The sequence below is a fragment of the Cnephaeus nilssonii genome, assembly GCF_951640355.1.
Source record: "Cnephaeus nilssonii genome assembly, chromosome: 2".
In the NCBI taxonomy this organism is placed as follows: Eukaryota; Metazoa; Chordata; class Mammalia; order Chiroptera; family Vespertilionidae; genus Cnephaeus; species Cnephaeus nilssonii.
Window position 1 is genome coordinate 14,637,787 of NC_137073.1, and position 13,376 is coordinate 14,651,162.

General features: G+C 58.9%; 1 protein-coding gene across 5 annotated transcripts in view; it reads left to right on the forward strand.

Moving 5' to 3' along the window:
- Positions 1 to 13,376, forward strand: part of TSC2 (TSC complex subunit 2) — a 36,819-nt gene that overhangs the window by 19,811 nt on the left and 3,632 nt on the right. Inside the window, exons 21-36 of one of the 5 annotated variants that reach the window (XM_079794384.1) lie at positions 307 to 441; positions 1,648 to 1,837; positions 2,737 to 2,830; positions 2,981 to 3,083; positions 3,394 to 3,488; positions 4,739 to 4,867; positions 6,227 to 6,391; positions 6,617 to 6,769; positions 6,898 to 7,010; positions 7,543 to 7,755; positions 8,973 to 9,176; positions 9,849 to 9,923; positions 11,147 to 11,271; positions 12,069 to 12,562; positions 12,814 to 12,889; positions 13,151 to 13,237. In XM_079794384.1, coding sequence (XP_079650510.1) covers positions 307 to 441; positions 1,648 to 1,837; positions 2,737 to 2,830; positions 2,981 to 3,083; positions 3,394 to 3,488; positions 4,739 to 4,867; positions 6,227 to 6,391; positions 6,617 to 6,769; positions 6,898 to 7,010; positions 7,543 to 7,755; positions 8,973 to 9,176; positions 9,849 to 9,923; positions 11,147 to 11,271; positions 12,069 to 12,562; positions 12,814 to 12,889; positions 13,151 to 13,237 — 2,451 coding nt within the window. The remainder of the gene's footprint in view (positions 1 to 306; positions 442 to 1,647; positions 1,838 to 2,736; positions 2,831 to 2,980; positions 3,084 to 3,393; positions 3,489 to 4,738; positions 4,868 to 6,226; positions 6,392 to 6,616; positions 6,770 to 6,897; positions 7,011 to 7,542; positions 7,756 to 8,972; positions 9,177 to 9,848; positions 9,924 to 11,146; positions 11,272 to 12,068; positions 12,563 to 12,813; positions 12,890 to 13,150; positions 13,238 to 13,376) is intronic. The other 4 variants (XM_079794380.1, XM_079794381.1, XM_079794382.1 and 1 more) reach the window with 4 other exon arrangements.

A 13,376-nucleotide genomic window follows, 5' to 3' on the forward strand; every position in this document is an offset into this window, starting at 1 on the left:
CATGCTTCCAGGACCCGTCCTTCTTTCCCAGCTTATGGGGCAGAAAATGGGAGGTCCCCAATGTAGACCTAGAACTCGAGATACTGAGTGTGATGGCTCTGCCTCACTGGGGCTCCTGTGATAGGGACATCAGTCACATTTCCTGTCTCTCCCTGAAAAGGCAGACCTTTGGCCGGAAACGGAAGTAGGAAGGCCCCTGGGCTCTTGACCCTCCTCCCACTGGGCCTATGTTCCCAGGGACTTCTGGCCTCCCGACAGTTGACTTAGCCACCAGGCAAGGCTTCACATCTGGCCCTTGTTTGTTAGCTTTCAGGTCCCAAGACGCTCGAACGACTTCGAGGCACCCCAGAAGGGTTCTCCAGAACTGACCTACATCTGGCTGTGGTTCCCGTGCTGACAGCATTGATCTCTTACCATAACTACTTGGACAAAGCCAGACAGGTGCCAGATGGGAGTGATAGTCGAACTTTGTGGTGCCTGTCTGATCCTCAGGGTGTTTGCTTCAGGCAAATGGGCTCAACATTTTCCTCCTAACTTACTGTGGCTGCGAGGCCAGGACAAGGGGCCTGGCTTTGCTTCCCTTTGTGCGCACTGGACCCCTGCTCTGGCCTACCCTGGCACTGAAGACATCTGAATCCCCTGGCATTCCTGAGCACTCCTCTGGGGTGTGTGGGCTTAATGCAGCACCTGATTGCCCCCCTCCCCCGCCCAACACACCAGAAGCGTCTTTTTTTTTTTTTTTTAAGAATATGTTTTTATTGATTTCAGAGAGGAAGGGAGAGGTGGAGAGAGAGAGAAACATTAATGATGAGAGAGAATCGATCGGCTGCCTCCTGCACACCCCCACTGGGGATCGAGCCCGCAAACCGGGCATATGCCCTGACCGGGAATCGAACCGTGACCTCCTGATTCACAGGTCGACGCTCAACCACTGAGCCACGCCAGCCGGGCAGAAGCGTCTTTTTGAGGAATATTGCCTGGCTTGTCCTTGCTACGGCTTCAGGACAGGTGGCCAAGCCTCTTGGCAGAGCTGGCCCTGTTTTGAGAGGTAGTGTGGCTGGGCTGAAGGTTCCCTGAGAACCTTGAGGCCCGAAACATTTCTGAGGGGTGGGGCAGCTGCAGGAAATCAAAATCATCCATGGGGCCTCGAGCCACCAGGTGGTTTGTGCTGAGGCTGTGGCCCAAGCCTGCACTTGGCACTAGTCTACGGGCCCAGCCTTACTGTCTTCATGGAGGATACTGCCAGGCTCCGTGTGGGCCTAGCGGCCTTATTGTGTCAGGCAGAACCTCCTCTTGCTTATTTAGGCCAACCATTTGGGGGTCCCAGAACCAAGGGGATGATGGGCCCAGCATGTCCTGGCACCAGGGTGTTGGCTGGTGGGGAAGTGTCAGGAAGCATCTGACTGGAGTAGCCCCCATATCCAGTCAGCTTGGATGGGGTCAGCTGCTGGTGGCTCTGCCACTTAGATGCTCAGAGACCTGGGACAAGGCACTTAACCTTCATAAGCCTTGACCTTCTGTGTAGAACATTTTAGAGCGGGTGAGGGTAGACATCGCCCTGGTTCACCAGGACAGCTGTCAGACAGGAGGGGATACAGAGGGCTGGTCTGTCCGGGGCTGGGGCTGAGGCATCTGTGCTGCCCATAGCGGGAGATGGTGTACTGCCTGGAGCAAGGCCTCATCTACCGCTGCGCCAGCCAGTGTGTGGTGGCCCTGGCCATCTGCAGCGTGGAGATGCCCGACATCATGATCAAAGCTCTGCCCATCCTGGTTGTGAAGCTCACACACATCTCGGCCACGGCCAGTATGGCCATTCCACTTCTTGAGTTCCTGTCAAGTAAGTGTCTGTACCTCCATGTGTGTAAATGTGTGCACATGTGCATGCGTGTGAGTGTGTGGGGTGGACCCTTGAGTTTGGGGCTGTGCCCTGCCCTGCCTGAAATACCCTGAGCTGACTTCTCTGACCTCATCTTGTAACCTTTCTGTGGCTGCATGTAGGTGCACCGTCCTCCTGGGAACCTGGGACATGCCACCCTCTGCTGCCTCAGGCCTTTGCACCTGTGCCTTGAATGCTTTCCTCCTTCCTGGCCTTTGAGTGGCTGGCTCCTTTTCCCCCCTCAGTGTCAGTTTAAATTGCACAGAAGCTTCCTGTTACCTGTCTTTGGCCCCTGCAATCAGCTTGGCTCTCACAGCCTCCTCTTTGTCCCCCTCAAAGCACACACCACAGCTTGGAGGGGCTTTGCTGACTCGCCTCTCAGACTGTGACTTCCAGGAACTCAAGGTGCCTCGCTCACCCCTTCATTCTCAGTATCCTAGTGTGCGTTTGGCCCTAAGTAGGCCCTCAGGTGTGTGGACAACAGAAGCCAAACAGGGCCAGTACTTCTGCAAAGGGCCACATACGGCCTCTGTTGTACATTCATTTTGTTTATAACCCTTTTAAAAACGTAAAAATGATTCTTAGCTCACGGGTCATACAAATGCAGGCCACTGGCCAGATTTGGTCTAGGGACCATAGTTTGCCAGCCCTGGGTATAGACGGCCAGGGCCAAGGGTCAGTGGAAGGTCATATTTGGTGGGCTGTGACCTTTATTCCTTTGCAGCCCTCTTGGGTCAGAATGGCAGCACTGGCTTTCAGAAACAACAGAGGACTGGTAACATCAGCGCCCGCTGCAGCCTTGGGCCCGTCTTTGCCGGGCTAGCCTGGGCTCTCTTACTGGCTGTCTCCTTGCTTCGCAGCTCTGGCCAGGCTGCCTCACCTCTACAGGAACTTTGCAGCAGAGCAGTACGCGAGCGTGTTTGCCATCTCCCTGCCATATACCAACCCTTCCAAGTAAGTGCTGGTGTGCGTGCCCTGGGAGGCCAGGCCTCTGGGAGCAGAGAGCCACGCTGACCTCAGTGCCCTAGAATTGGTCTGTGCTTCCAGTTCCGGGAGCATTTCTCTCAAGTGCCAGGATGGAGCTCCTGCACTTTCTTCTTGCAGGTTCAATCAGTACATTGTGTGCCTGGCCCATCATGTCATAGCTATGTGGTTCATTAGGTGCCGCCTGCCCTTCCGGAAAGACTTTGTTCCTTTTATCACTAAGGTAAGCCAGTGTTAGGGCTGGGACTGGCTTTACTGTTGGCTGTCCATGGCTGGAGCAGGCTGATAGATGGGGATGGGGTCGGGCATTGTTTGGTACTATGCTTACGATGCTCAGGACTTGCTCTGCTGAGCCTGGCCCGCTGGGACTGTGGGCATGGGGGCAGGAGCTGCCACCGCTGTCCTAGACCTGCAGCTTACCCCCGGTTGGCAGCATACCTGGGTGGGGCTGATAGGTGCACAGGGAAGAAGCATGTGGGTGCCTCAAGGGCCAGTTCCCCCAATTCCAGCTCAGGTCTGCTCCACTCCAACAGGGCCTGCGCTCCAACGTCCTCATGTCTTTCGATGATACCCCTGAGAAGGACAGCTTCAGAGCACGGAGCACCAGTCTCAACGAGAGGCCCAAGAGGTGTGGAGCCTGTCATGGGTGTGCCTGGTGTCCGGGTGGGGCAGGGCAGGTCTGTGAGCTGTGAGCTGTGACCTGTAACCAGCATGGTGCATGCAGGGCCTGGGGCTGCCCGGCTGCCCCCAGGCTAGTGAATGGAAATGGGACTGTGGCTGAGGGTAGGCCCCTGTGCAGGCTGTGCTGGGCACCAAGGTGCCCTGGGGTGGTGAGGCAGGGCAGGGCCTGTGAAGGCCACCAGTACTCCACATTCAGTTGGAGAGCCCAGAGCTCTTCTCACCAAGCGGCCGTGTGGTCTGCGGCATCCTGGAGACTGCGTGCTGGGCCGTGGCCAGTCCTGGCCTGCCTGGGTGGCCCGTGCAAGAGGTGCTGAGCTGGGGATTGGGGTGCCAGCAGTAAGTAGGACATCTGTGTTTGGGTCTGACTGCTGAACGAGCCCAGGGTTGCATTAGGGCATCTGTGACTCCTGAGAAGCCAAACACCTGGCCTGGATGGGGAGGAGCCTCAGGGCCCCAACACCCTCCCCTGGGGACCCAGGGCCCTGTGGTCGGCCCAGCCTCGGGCCGGGTGCCCTTTCTCCAGAACTCGCTTCCCAGCCCTTGGCTAACTAGGGGACATGTTCTTCTCTACCATCGCAGCCGCTTCTGCCAAATCTGACAAAGATCTGTGCTAGGCCTTGTGTTCTTGTTTGCATTTCATTTGAACGGCTACCCCCTTCCTGTCCCCCACCTCCTGCCTAAGCTTTTTTGGCTCTCCCTAAGTGGGAAGACGGCATTTTCCAGAATGACCAGGTCCGTGGGACCTAAAGTCACAAGCTGTTCTCTCCAGCCTGTGGTGGCTGGGGCCGCTAGTTAAGAACTGGCCTCTGAACAGTTACCCTCAGGGCCTCAGCTCTCCTAGTCCCTGAGCGGGCAGTGCTGGCCTTCCTCGGTGCGCGGACACCTGGTCAGCACAGCCTGGAATCTGCCGTGCGGTGAGATCACACCCGTTGAGTTTGCACTGGTGTTCTTTGTTTTGATATCACGAGTGAAACCTTTTTCTGTCATGTTTACAAGATGTATTTTCATGCGTTTTTGTTTTCTGTTTCTTCCCCCTGCTAACTGGCTTCTGGCATGGTTTTTTGTTCATCTCACCCACGGGCTCTCCATGCTGACCCTGTGGCCTGTGACCTTTCCTCCTCATCCCTCCAATGGCTTGCTCTCCCCTCCCGGGAGCTGGGCTCCCCGGGGCTTGGGCCTTCCTTCCTCACCTGGTAGTTTGAGGATAGCCAGACCCCCCAAACAAGGCTTGAATAACTCTCCACCCGTCAAAGAATTCAAGGAGAGCTCTGCAGCCGATGCCTTCCGGTGCCGCAGCATCAGTGTGTCTGAACATGTGGTCCGCAGGTAGTGGGCTTTGTTGGGTGGGGGGCTCAGACCCTGGAGCTTGGCCCGTGAAGTGGCGCTGCCAGGCGGGAGCACCTGGGTGGCGGTGCATGGGGTTGCTTGCATGACTTCGTTGCCTACCCATGCCCTCCCTGGCTGGAGCAGGGGGAGAGCCCAGGTGGCACCTCTTGGCCACAGTGGCCTGCCCTGCTGAGCCCAGCCCTTGGTCCAGGGAGCCTGGCAGTGAGGGGTGGGAAGGTTGCATTCTGTCCCCAAGCCTCGAACAAGCACGGGCTGGCTACACGGCTTCCTCAGGCCGCCTGGGAGCCAGAAGCAAGTGTCCGCTGGCAGCCTCCTGCAGGCCTGTCCCCATGGCTCAGGGGCCTTTGCAAGTTAAAGCAGTGGGAGCACCTTCTCCAGGGTTTGGCTTTTCATGTCCTCTCTAGTGAGCGTTCTTGAGCTTTCTTCTAGAAAAAGTCTGCTTTCTGTGGTAGCCAAAAGGGAATGGGGGGGGATGTTTATAGGGCAATAGGGGTAGGGGCCAACCTCGGAGGGGCAGGGAAGGCCTGGACTTTTGAGGGATGAAGTCTTGGCCTCCTCCCGGCTGTGTTGGGGTGCAGGTGTTGGCTCTCGGGGTCACTGTTTGTGCTGACCAGGCCAGGCTGCACTAAGCAGGGGATACCTGCCTCTTCACTTGGAAGCCCCTTCAGACCTGTGTCCTGCTGCTCGGAGACCCACCTCCTCCCTGATGCCTGGCTTGGGCTCCAGCCTCAGGCTGGCCTCCACTGAACGGGTTTGGCTCGGGGAGGGGCAGTGGTCAGTGAGGCTCCCTCTTAGCTTTTTTCCATGCACAAAACATGGCAAACGTGATGTGGAATTTGTATCAGAATTAAACCTGCATAAGCCCCCCCCCCCCCTTCTGGTCACTGGGGTGCATGTGGAGCACAGGGTGACCTGAGTGTGAGGGTAAAGAGCCACACACGAAGCCCAGACCCTTCCTGTCCTCGATGGGAGGCCCTGTGGGCAGAATGCAATCTTTGTGCGTGCGTCCCGTGGTCTCGCTGTCTCTGCATGACTAAACTTCTGCCACGAAGCCATCGCCTAACTCTCCCGTGCTTTGGTGAGGGGATGTCTGTCTCTCCTGCCTCCTAAGCCTCTGCTCCCAGGAGTGGGCCTGGGTCTCCCATGAGCTCCTGCACTTCCTCTCTGGGGTGACATGTCCACTGTGTTTGCCAAGCTGTGGCTCAAGTGGCCATGTGCACTGGCGGGGTCTTTCTGAGCTTGGCCCTCTCAGCACATGCATGCCTCCATCTCTGGTCCCCAGTGGTAGATAATTTGGCCTGCCCAGTGCCCTGACCTTGCCATGGTCCCTCCCTCCAGCAGGATCCAGACGTCCCTCACGAGCGCCAGCTTGGGGTCTGCAGATGAGAACTCGATGGCCCAGGCCGATGACAACTTGAAAAATCTCCACTTGGAGCTCACAGAAACATGCCTGGATATGATGGCCAGATACGTGTTCTCCAACTTCACAGCAGTCCCTAAGAGGTGGGGGCCGGGCTCCAGGGCTGGGGCAGGATGGGCACAGGGCCAGCTTTTCTGCCACTGCTTTGACCACGTGACTGTTCTTGGTCGAAGTAGTTGCAGCAGGTGTGGCCTGTGGGGCTCCTTCCCGCGGGTTGGCCCAGGCAGGGCAGCTCTGCATGACAGGATGCCATCCAGTGCTTCCACCGGTGGTGTCCAGTAGCAGGGCCTGTACTCCTGTGCTTTCAGATCCCCCGTGGGAGAGTTTCTCCTGGCCGGAGGTAGGACCAAAACCTGGCTGGTTGGGAATAAGCTTATCACCGTGACAACGAGTGTGGGGACTGGAACCCGGTCGCTTCTGGGCCTGGACTCGGGAGAACTGGAGGGCAGTCCAGAGTTGAGGTGACTCAACCTTCCGCCCCCTGCCTGCTCAACCTTGACAGTGCCCAGGCTTGCATGGGACAGTGCTGTGCTGCTCTGGGGCCCATGGGGCACCCTGGTCACACTCTGTATGGGCCCTCTGTCTCCAGCTCTGACCTCAGCATGCACATGAGACAGACCAAGGAGGCACCAGCCAAACTGGAGTCCCAGACTGGGCAGCAGGTGTGCCTCGGGGCCCGGGACCGGGTTCGCTCCATGTCTGGTGAGCCTCCACCCCACTCCCTCACAGACGTGTCTCTAGATCCCTGAGCTCAGCCAGACCCCTGAGAGCCAGGGGACCAGGTGGTTGGCTTTAGGCCTGGCCCAGTTCCTGAATAACGGAGGTGCTGTCTCTGTGAGCCCGCGTCATGGGTGGGAGAGGGTGGTGTACCTGGTACACGGCTGTAACACAAGGCCCCCTTGCTGCTGAGGGTTCTGTTCTCGTGGCCAGTGTTCCCCCTGAGCCCTTAGCAGTCCTGGCCCTTAGCTTAGCTCACCCCTGGGGCTCTTCTCAGGTGCAGCTGGAATAAGCCATGGTCCAATTATGGGACAGGAGCTGGGGCCCCTTCCTGTGGTCCTGGGTCCACTAAAGCCGATACCATAAGAGGGCCATGCCCAGGGAGGGCTGAGCTGTGCTGGGCACTGACGTGGGGCTTCTTGGCCAGATGGGCCTTGGGTGGAGCAGCCAGGTCGGCTTGGTGGCTTTGCACTGGGCAAGAGGTGGTCACCAGCCATTCTGCCCTCAACCCCTTCAGGGGGCCACGGCCTTCGCATTGGTGCCCTGGACACTCCAGCCTCCCACTTCCCAGGCAGCCCTGCTTTCCCGGGCCCACAGACTGCACCAGCCAGCAAGCCTGAGAAGGCCTCGGCCGGCACCCAGCTCCCGGTGCAGAAGAAGACCAACCTGGCGGCCTATGTGCCCCTGCTGACCCAGGGCTGGGCAGAGATCCTGGTCCGGAGGCCCACAGGTACTGAGGGGTGGCCTGTGCTCAGCAGCGTGGGTCTCTTACCACATAGTGGGGGACAGTTACCCATAAGGGGGAAACACAGGAGCGAGCAACAGCCGGCTGGGCCACAGGGGCATTTGAACTAAGTCTGCAGAGGTGAACAGTGGGGGAGCTGCAGGTGGCTAAGTGGGAACATAACAGTCTGCTCAGGTTCCATAACAAAGCGCCGTAGACTGGGGGCTTACGTAATGAATGTACTTCCTCAGTCCTGGAGTCTGGAAGTCTGAGATGAAGATGTTGGCAGGGCTGGTTCTTCCTGAGGCCTTGGCTTGTTTATTGATGGTCATCTCCCCGTGTCCCCACATGGATGTCCTCCTATGTGTCTATGCCCATATCGCCTCTTAGGAGGACACCAGTCAGATTGGATAGGGCCCACCTGTACGACCTCATTTTACCTTAATCACCCACTTAAAGACCTCATCTCCAAATAGAGGCACATTCTGAGATCCGGGGGGTTGAGACTCAACATGATTTTCAGGGAGACAATCAGACTATGACAGGTGTTTCGGGTTAAAGGGGGACTTATAAGCCAAGGCGCAGGTTCAGGAGGCACCTCGGTCATGGTCTGGGCTGATGGTGACCAAGTGGTGAGAGGGATGGGATGCTGGGCCACAAGGCCCTGAGATGGGGGCTCGGAGAGGCTCCTCACTCGTGTTTTAGCCCAGTCCCCCTGGGTTCCCGTTGGAGAGTGGGCAGTCGGGAGGCGGGTGACCAGGTGAGAAAGGGCCAGGTAGGGCAGGAGGACGTGGGTTGGGGTCAGGTGAGGTACTGTGATGTGAGGAGGCTCAGTAAGGAAGGTCGAGTCATTACCCTCCAGGATCAGAGCCTTGTGTGGACGAGGACAGAGCCCAGAGCCTCTGAAACTAGGCCCCGTCCAGCCCACTGGCGAGGAGGCTGCTGCTTTGAAATGCCTCCTGAGCCTGGTCTGGGTGCGAGAGCTGACCTGGGCAGAGGCTTGCTCGTCACTGAGAAGGGTGACCACAAATAGCTGTTACTCGGACCTTGCGGCCTGGGGATCCTGGGTCCTTCACTCTCTGCTTTGAGCACGAAGAGCCCGGAAGGCCCCGGGTGCATGCCCTTGAGGACAGTGCACAGGGGCTGCCCTGGGAGGGCTGGGGGTGGGGAGGGGACGGGTTGGATGCATGGACCTGCAGCCTGAGGGGTGCTGCCTCCCTCAGGGAATACCAGCTGGCTGATGAGCCTGGAGAACCCACTCAGCCCCTTTTCCTCGGACATCAACAACATGCCACTGCAGGAGCTGTCCAATGCCCTCATGGCCGCAGAGCGCTTCAAGGAGCGCCGCGACACGGCCCTGTACAAGTCCCTGTCAGTGCCGGCAGCCAGCTCAGCCAAGCCTTCCCCACCCCCACGTTCTAACACAGGTGAGCACTGGCCTGTCTCCCACCTGGTACACACCATCTGATGGCGGTGTGGTCCACCACACTGTGGGCACATGCCCAACGGGGTCCCCAAATCTTTCTTGGTACTGCCAGCCTCGGGCATTGCAAGGAGGCTGGCCTGTGGGAGGATGCCTGTGCTGCCGACCCAGATGTTGGGGAACAGGGCCTACTCCAGCAGGAGGGACTCTCCTTAGAGACTGGGCACTGGTGGAGCGGCAGACTTATGTCCCCTCAGCTGGTCCTACTCACAGGATGGATGTGGGCAGGGCTGTGAGGAGCCTTTGCCCTGCTCCCTCCTCGGGGTGCTCTGTGCGAGGCTACAGGGGTGGCCCCATTTTTGTCGGGGTGTGGATTTGGATGCGCCAAGCACATAGCCTGAGCCTGACTGGACTGGGGCCGACCTTCCAGGCCACCCTCTGGCCACAGACAGGGCTCAGAGGCTGAGCTCTGTTCCTGAGGACGAGGGATGCACTCCCCTCCCCAAAATCCACTCCAGCAGCTTAGAGAGCTGAGACCCCATGCGCACCCTGCCCACCTGCCTGCCCGGATGCTGCTGGCCCTCCCCTTTCTCCAGGCTCTGGTTCTGTGCAGGTCTGGTGGTGCCTGTTCTTTCTGCTCAGCCTGTGCAGTCTCCTCTGCTGGCTTCCCTTGCAGTGGCCTCTTTCTCGTCCCTGTACCAGTCCAGTTGCCAAGGAAAGTTGCGCAGGAGCATTTCCTGGGCAGATATTCGTGCATCTCCTTAGTGCTTGCTGCAGAGCCCTACTCTGCCTCATCGGTGCTGTTTTCACTGTCCCTCCTCCGCTCACCCCTACGTGATCTTGTCAGCCTCTCCTTACCCTCCAGGATCAGGGCCCCGCCTTGTGTGAAGATATCTGTGCATAATGTCTGCTTTGCCGGCAGGAACCCCTCTGCTCAGCCTTTGTGGCTGAGCTTTATTCCCAGCCCCTTCTTTAGGCTTGATGAGGTGACATTGGGGAGCTGAGCCACAGATGCTGGCAGGGGACAGCTTTTTGGGGGTGAGCCTGGCCCTGGCGGCTCAGCCGAGCTGACCTTGCCCTGGCCTCTGGTTATCTGATTGGCTTTGTGGACTCACAAATTGGGCTGTGTGCCTTTACTATAGTCATGGGCTTGCTGAGGACCCTGCAGACTGGCCTCTGGCCTGTTGCCCCCAGGCCCTGGCAGGGAGGGTTTGACCTGGCAGCACTCTGGTCTGCCTGGATGCCCTGTGTGGGCAGGAGCCAGCTAGAAAAGGGCAGTGTGCAGATGGGCTCTGGCAGGTAGCTAATGAACTGCGCATGTGCAGGGCTGTTTGCAGGTGGCCTTGGGCTGAGCTAACCCTTGGTGGCTTCTTACCCTGCCCCCGCCCCTGATACTGGCACAGGGAATGCTGCTTTGGGGCATCATGCCTTCTCCTGAGCACACCTGGCTTCGGGTTTGGCTTGGATTTGGAAGGCAAGCCTCTGCTTCCCAGAACGGGCTCCCCAGTTGTCTGCACAGGGACTTCTCCCGAGTCTGTCTTTCCTCCGGTCCAGGCAGGGAGGAGCTCAGGCCTCTTTCCCCAGTTCCTGGGGCTGGTTCAGCCACTCCTCCTGAGCTGGGCCTCATCCCAGGTGTTCCTCCCCCTCGGGGACCATCTGCCCTCGCCTCCCTGCCTTGCTGGAGGAGCAGCAGCGGCTTCTCTGGATCCCTAGCTGGGAGGCGGGGATTAGAGAAGCCAGAGACCCCTCATCCTGACCCCCTGGAGCCTGTGTGGGAGTCACCCTGTGGCAGGGATCACACCCACTCCAGCTGGCTTGGTGGGCAGGGTGGCGTAGAGCCACAGGCAAGGAGGGCCTGGGGTCAGGTTCTGCTGGGGGCACCTGTGCCCTGTCGTGGGAAAAGGCTGGTACCTTTGAGGCCACGTGAGCTCCCTGGGCTGGACCAGCACCCAGCAGCCATGTGTGTCCTTCCAGACTCTGCCGTGGTTCTAGAGGAGGGAGGTCCAGACGAGGCTAGTTTGCTGCCCCCAGAACTGGAGGACTTTGAGGCAACACTAGGCACAGACAGGCGCTGTCGGCACACTGAAGCTTACAGCAGGGTGAGTATCGCTGGGCACCAGAGCCTCTGGCCGAGGGGCCCTGTGGGTATTCTCCATTTGCTTTCAGATCTCAGCCTGAGCCACTGGGTGTGGGAGGCGGGGTGCGACTGAGGCAGGGGCTGAGGTGGAGGGGCGGGGCTGAGGCAGGGGTAGAGCCAAGACAAAGGGCTAGGGTCTCAGGCAAGGGGATCAGGGACCCTCCATTCTCAAGCTTTGTGGTTCTGAACTTGGGCAAGTCTTTTTTTCCCCCCAACTTTTTAAAAAAAATATATTTTTGTTCATTTCAGAGAGGAAGGGACAAGGAGAGAGAGAGAGAAACATCAATGATGAGAATCATTGATCGGCTGCCTCCTGCACACCCCCCACTGGGGATCGAGCCTGCAACCCGGGCATGTGCCCTTGAGCGGAATAGAATCCAGGACCTTTCAGTCCCTAGGCTGACGCTCTATCCACTGAGCCAAACCAGCCAGGGTTTGGGCGAGTCTTTTAACCCATCTTTCTCACCTGAGAAATGGCTGCCCGTTCCTCCCAGTCCCTTCTCTCAGACCGGGATTTCTGAGAGCTCCATCCAGGGATGGCTCCTCACGGGTGGCATCCTTTGGTTTGTGGGGTTCTTGGCTCCTTTGCCCAGCATGTTGCCCAGGCAGGTGCTGTCCTGGGGGAGGTTGGGATCAGCAGCTTGGTGCTGGTGGCTCTGTGGCCCTGGGCAGGAGGACATGTGGGGCCTTGTTGCCTCCAGGTAAACCCCCCGTGGGCTCAGTGACAATGAATATTTTCTTGGATCACGTTCTTTCCAGTCATCTTCAACCTCCAGCCAGGAGGAGAAGTCATTCCGCGCAGAGGAGCTGTCTGCTGGGGGGATCCCCATCGAGCGGGCTGTCTCCTCCGAGGCAGCCCGGCCCTCCGTGGACCTCTCTTTCCAGCCCTCGCAGCCCCTGAGCAAGTCCAGCTCCTCACCTGAACTGCAGACCCTGCAGGACATCCTCGGGGACCCTGGGAACAAGGCTGATGTTGGCCGGCTGAGCCCTGAGGCTAAGGCTCGGTCACAGTCAGGGATCCTAGATGGGGAAGGCGCTGCCTGGTCAAAACCAGGCGAAGCCAGCCGGGGCCCCTCCCACGCCGAGGGTCCCATGCCTTCCAGCTGTCCCCGCTCCCCCAGTGGCCTGCGGCCCCGAGGCTACACCATCTCTGATTCGGCCCCGTCACGCAGGGGCAAGAGGGTGGAGAGGGACTCCTTCAAAAGCAGAGCAGGAGCCTCCAATGCCGAGAAGGTGCCAGGTATCAACCCCAGGTGAGCCTCACCCTCTGGGCTGGAGCTCCCGGACAGGACAGCCTCTGTGGTCACGTGGCATCTAATTGCCCGGGGTAGGAAAGGCTGGGGTATAGGTCTGCATAGCCTCTTCCTGGCTGTTCAGTCACAGGAGAGGGCAGTCCTTGGGCAGTGGGCACAGGCCCTGCTGCTCTCTGTGGTGTGATCGCACTGCCAGGACCTCGATCTGGGACCTGCAGTGCCACGCTCAGCCCTCATCTTTCCCTCTGCAGCTTTGTGTTCCTACAGCTCTACCATTCGCCCTTCTTTGGTGACGAGTCCAACAAGCCAATCCTTTTGCCCAATGAGGTGGGCATGCCTTTCCTCCCCTGCAGGGGTTCCCTGGAGCCTGGGGTCAGGGCACAGTGGGATGCCCAGCTCTGGGTAGTGGTGGCCTTAACCCAGGCTTGCAGAGGGCTGCAGCCTCAGCTCCCTGTGGCAGCCTGTGGTGATCTGCCTGGGCGGGGAGAGCCCTCCCTTGGGCAGGCATCTGGCTGAGCCTGGCCAGGCAGGGCTGGTGGCAGGGGGCAAGCCCCTGCCCTGGACTCAGACCGGACTCTGTGGCTGTAGTCTTTCGAGCGGTCAGTGCAGCTCCTCGACCAGATCCCGTCATATGACACGCACAAGATCGCCGTCCTGTACGTGGGAGAAGGCCAGGTGAGGCTGCTGGGATGGCAGGGCCTGACCTAAGTGCCAGGGCAGAGCTGGGCGGCCTTCCTATTGGGGGCGGGGTTTGGGAGGATGGACCTTTGTCCTCCACAGAGCTGTTACCTTGTAAGTTGCTAGAGTATTAAGT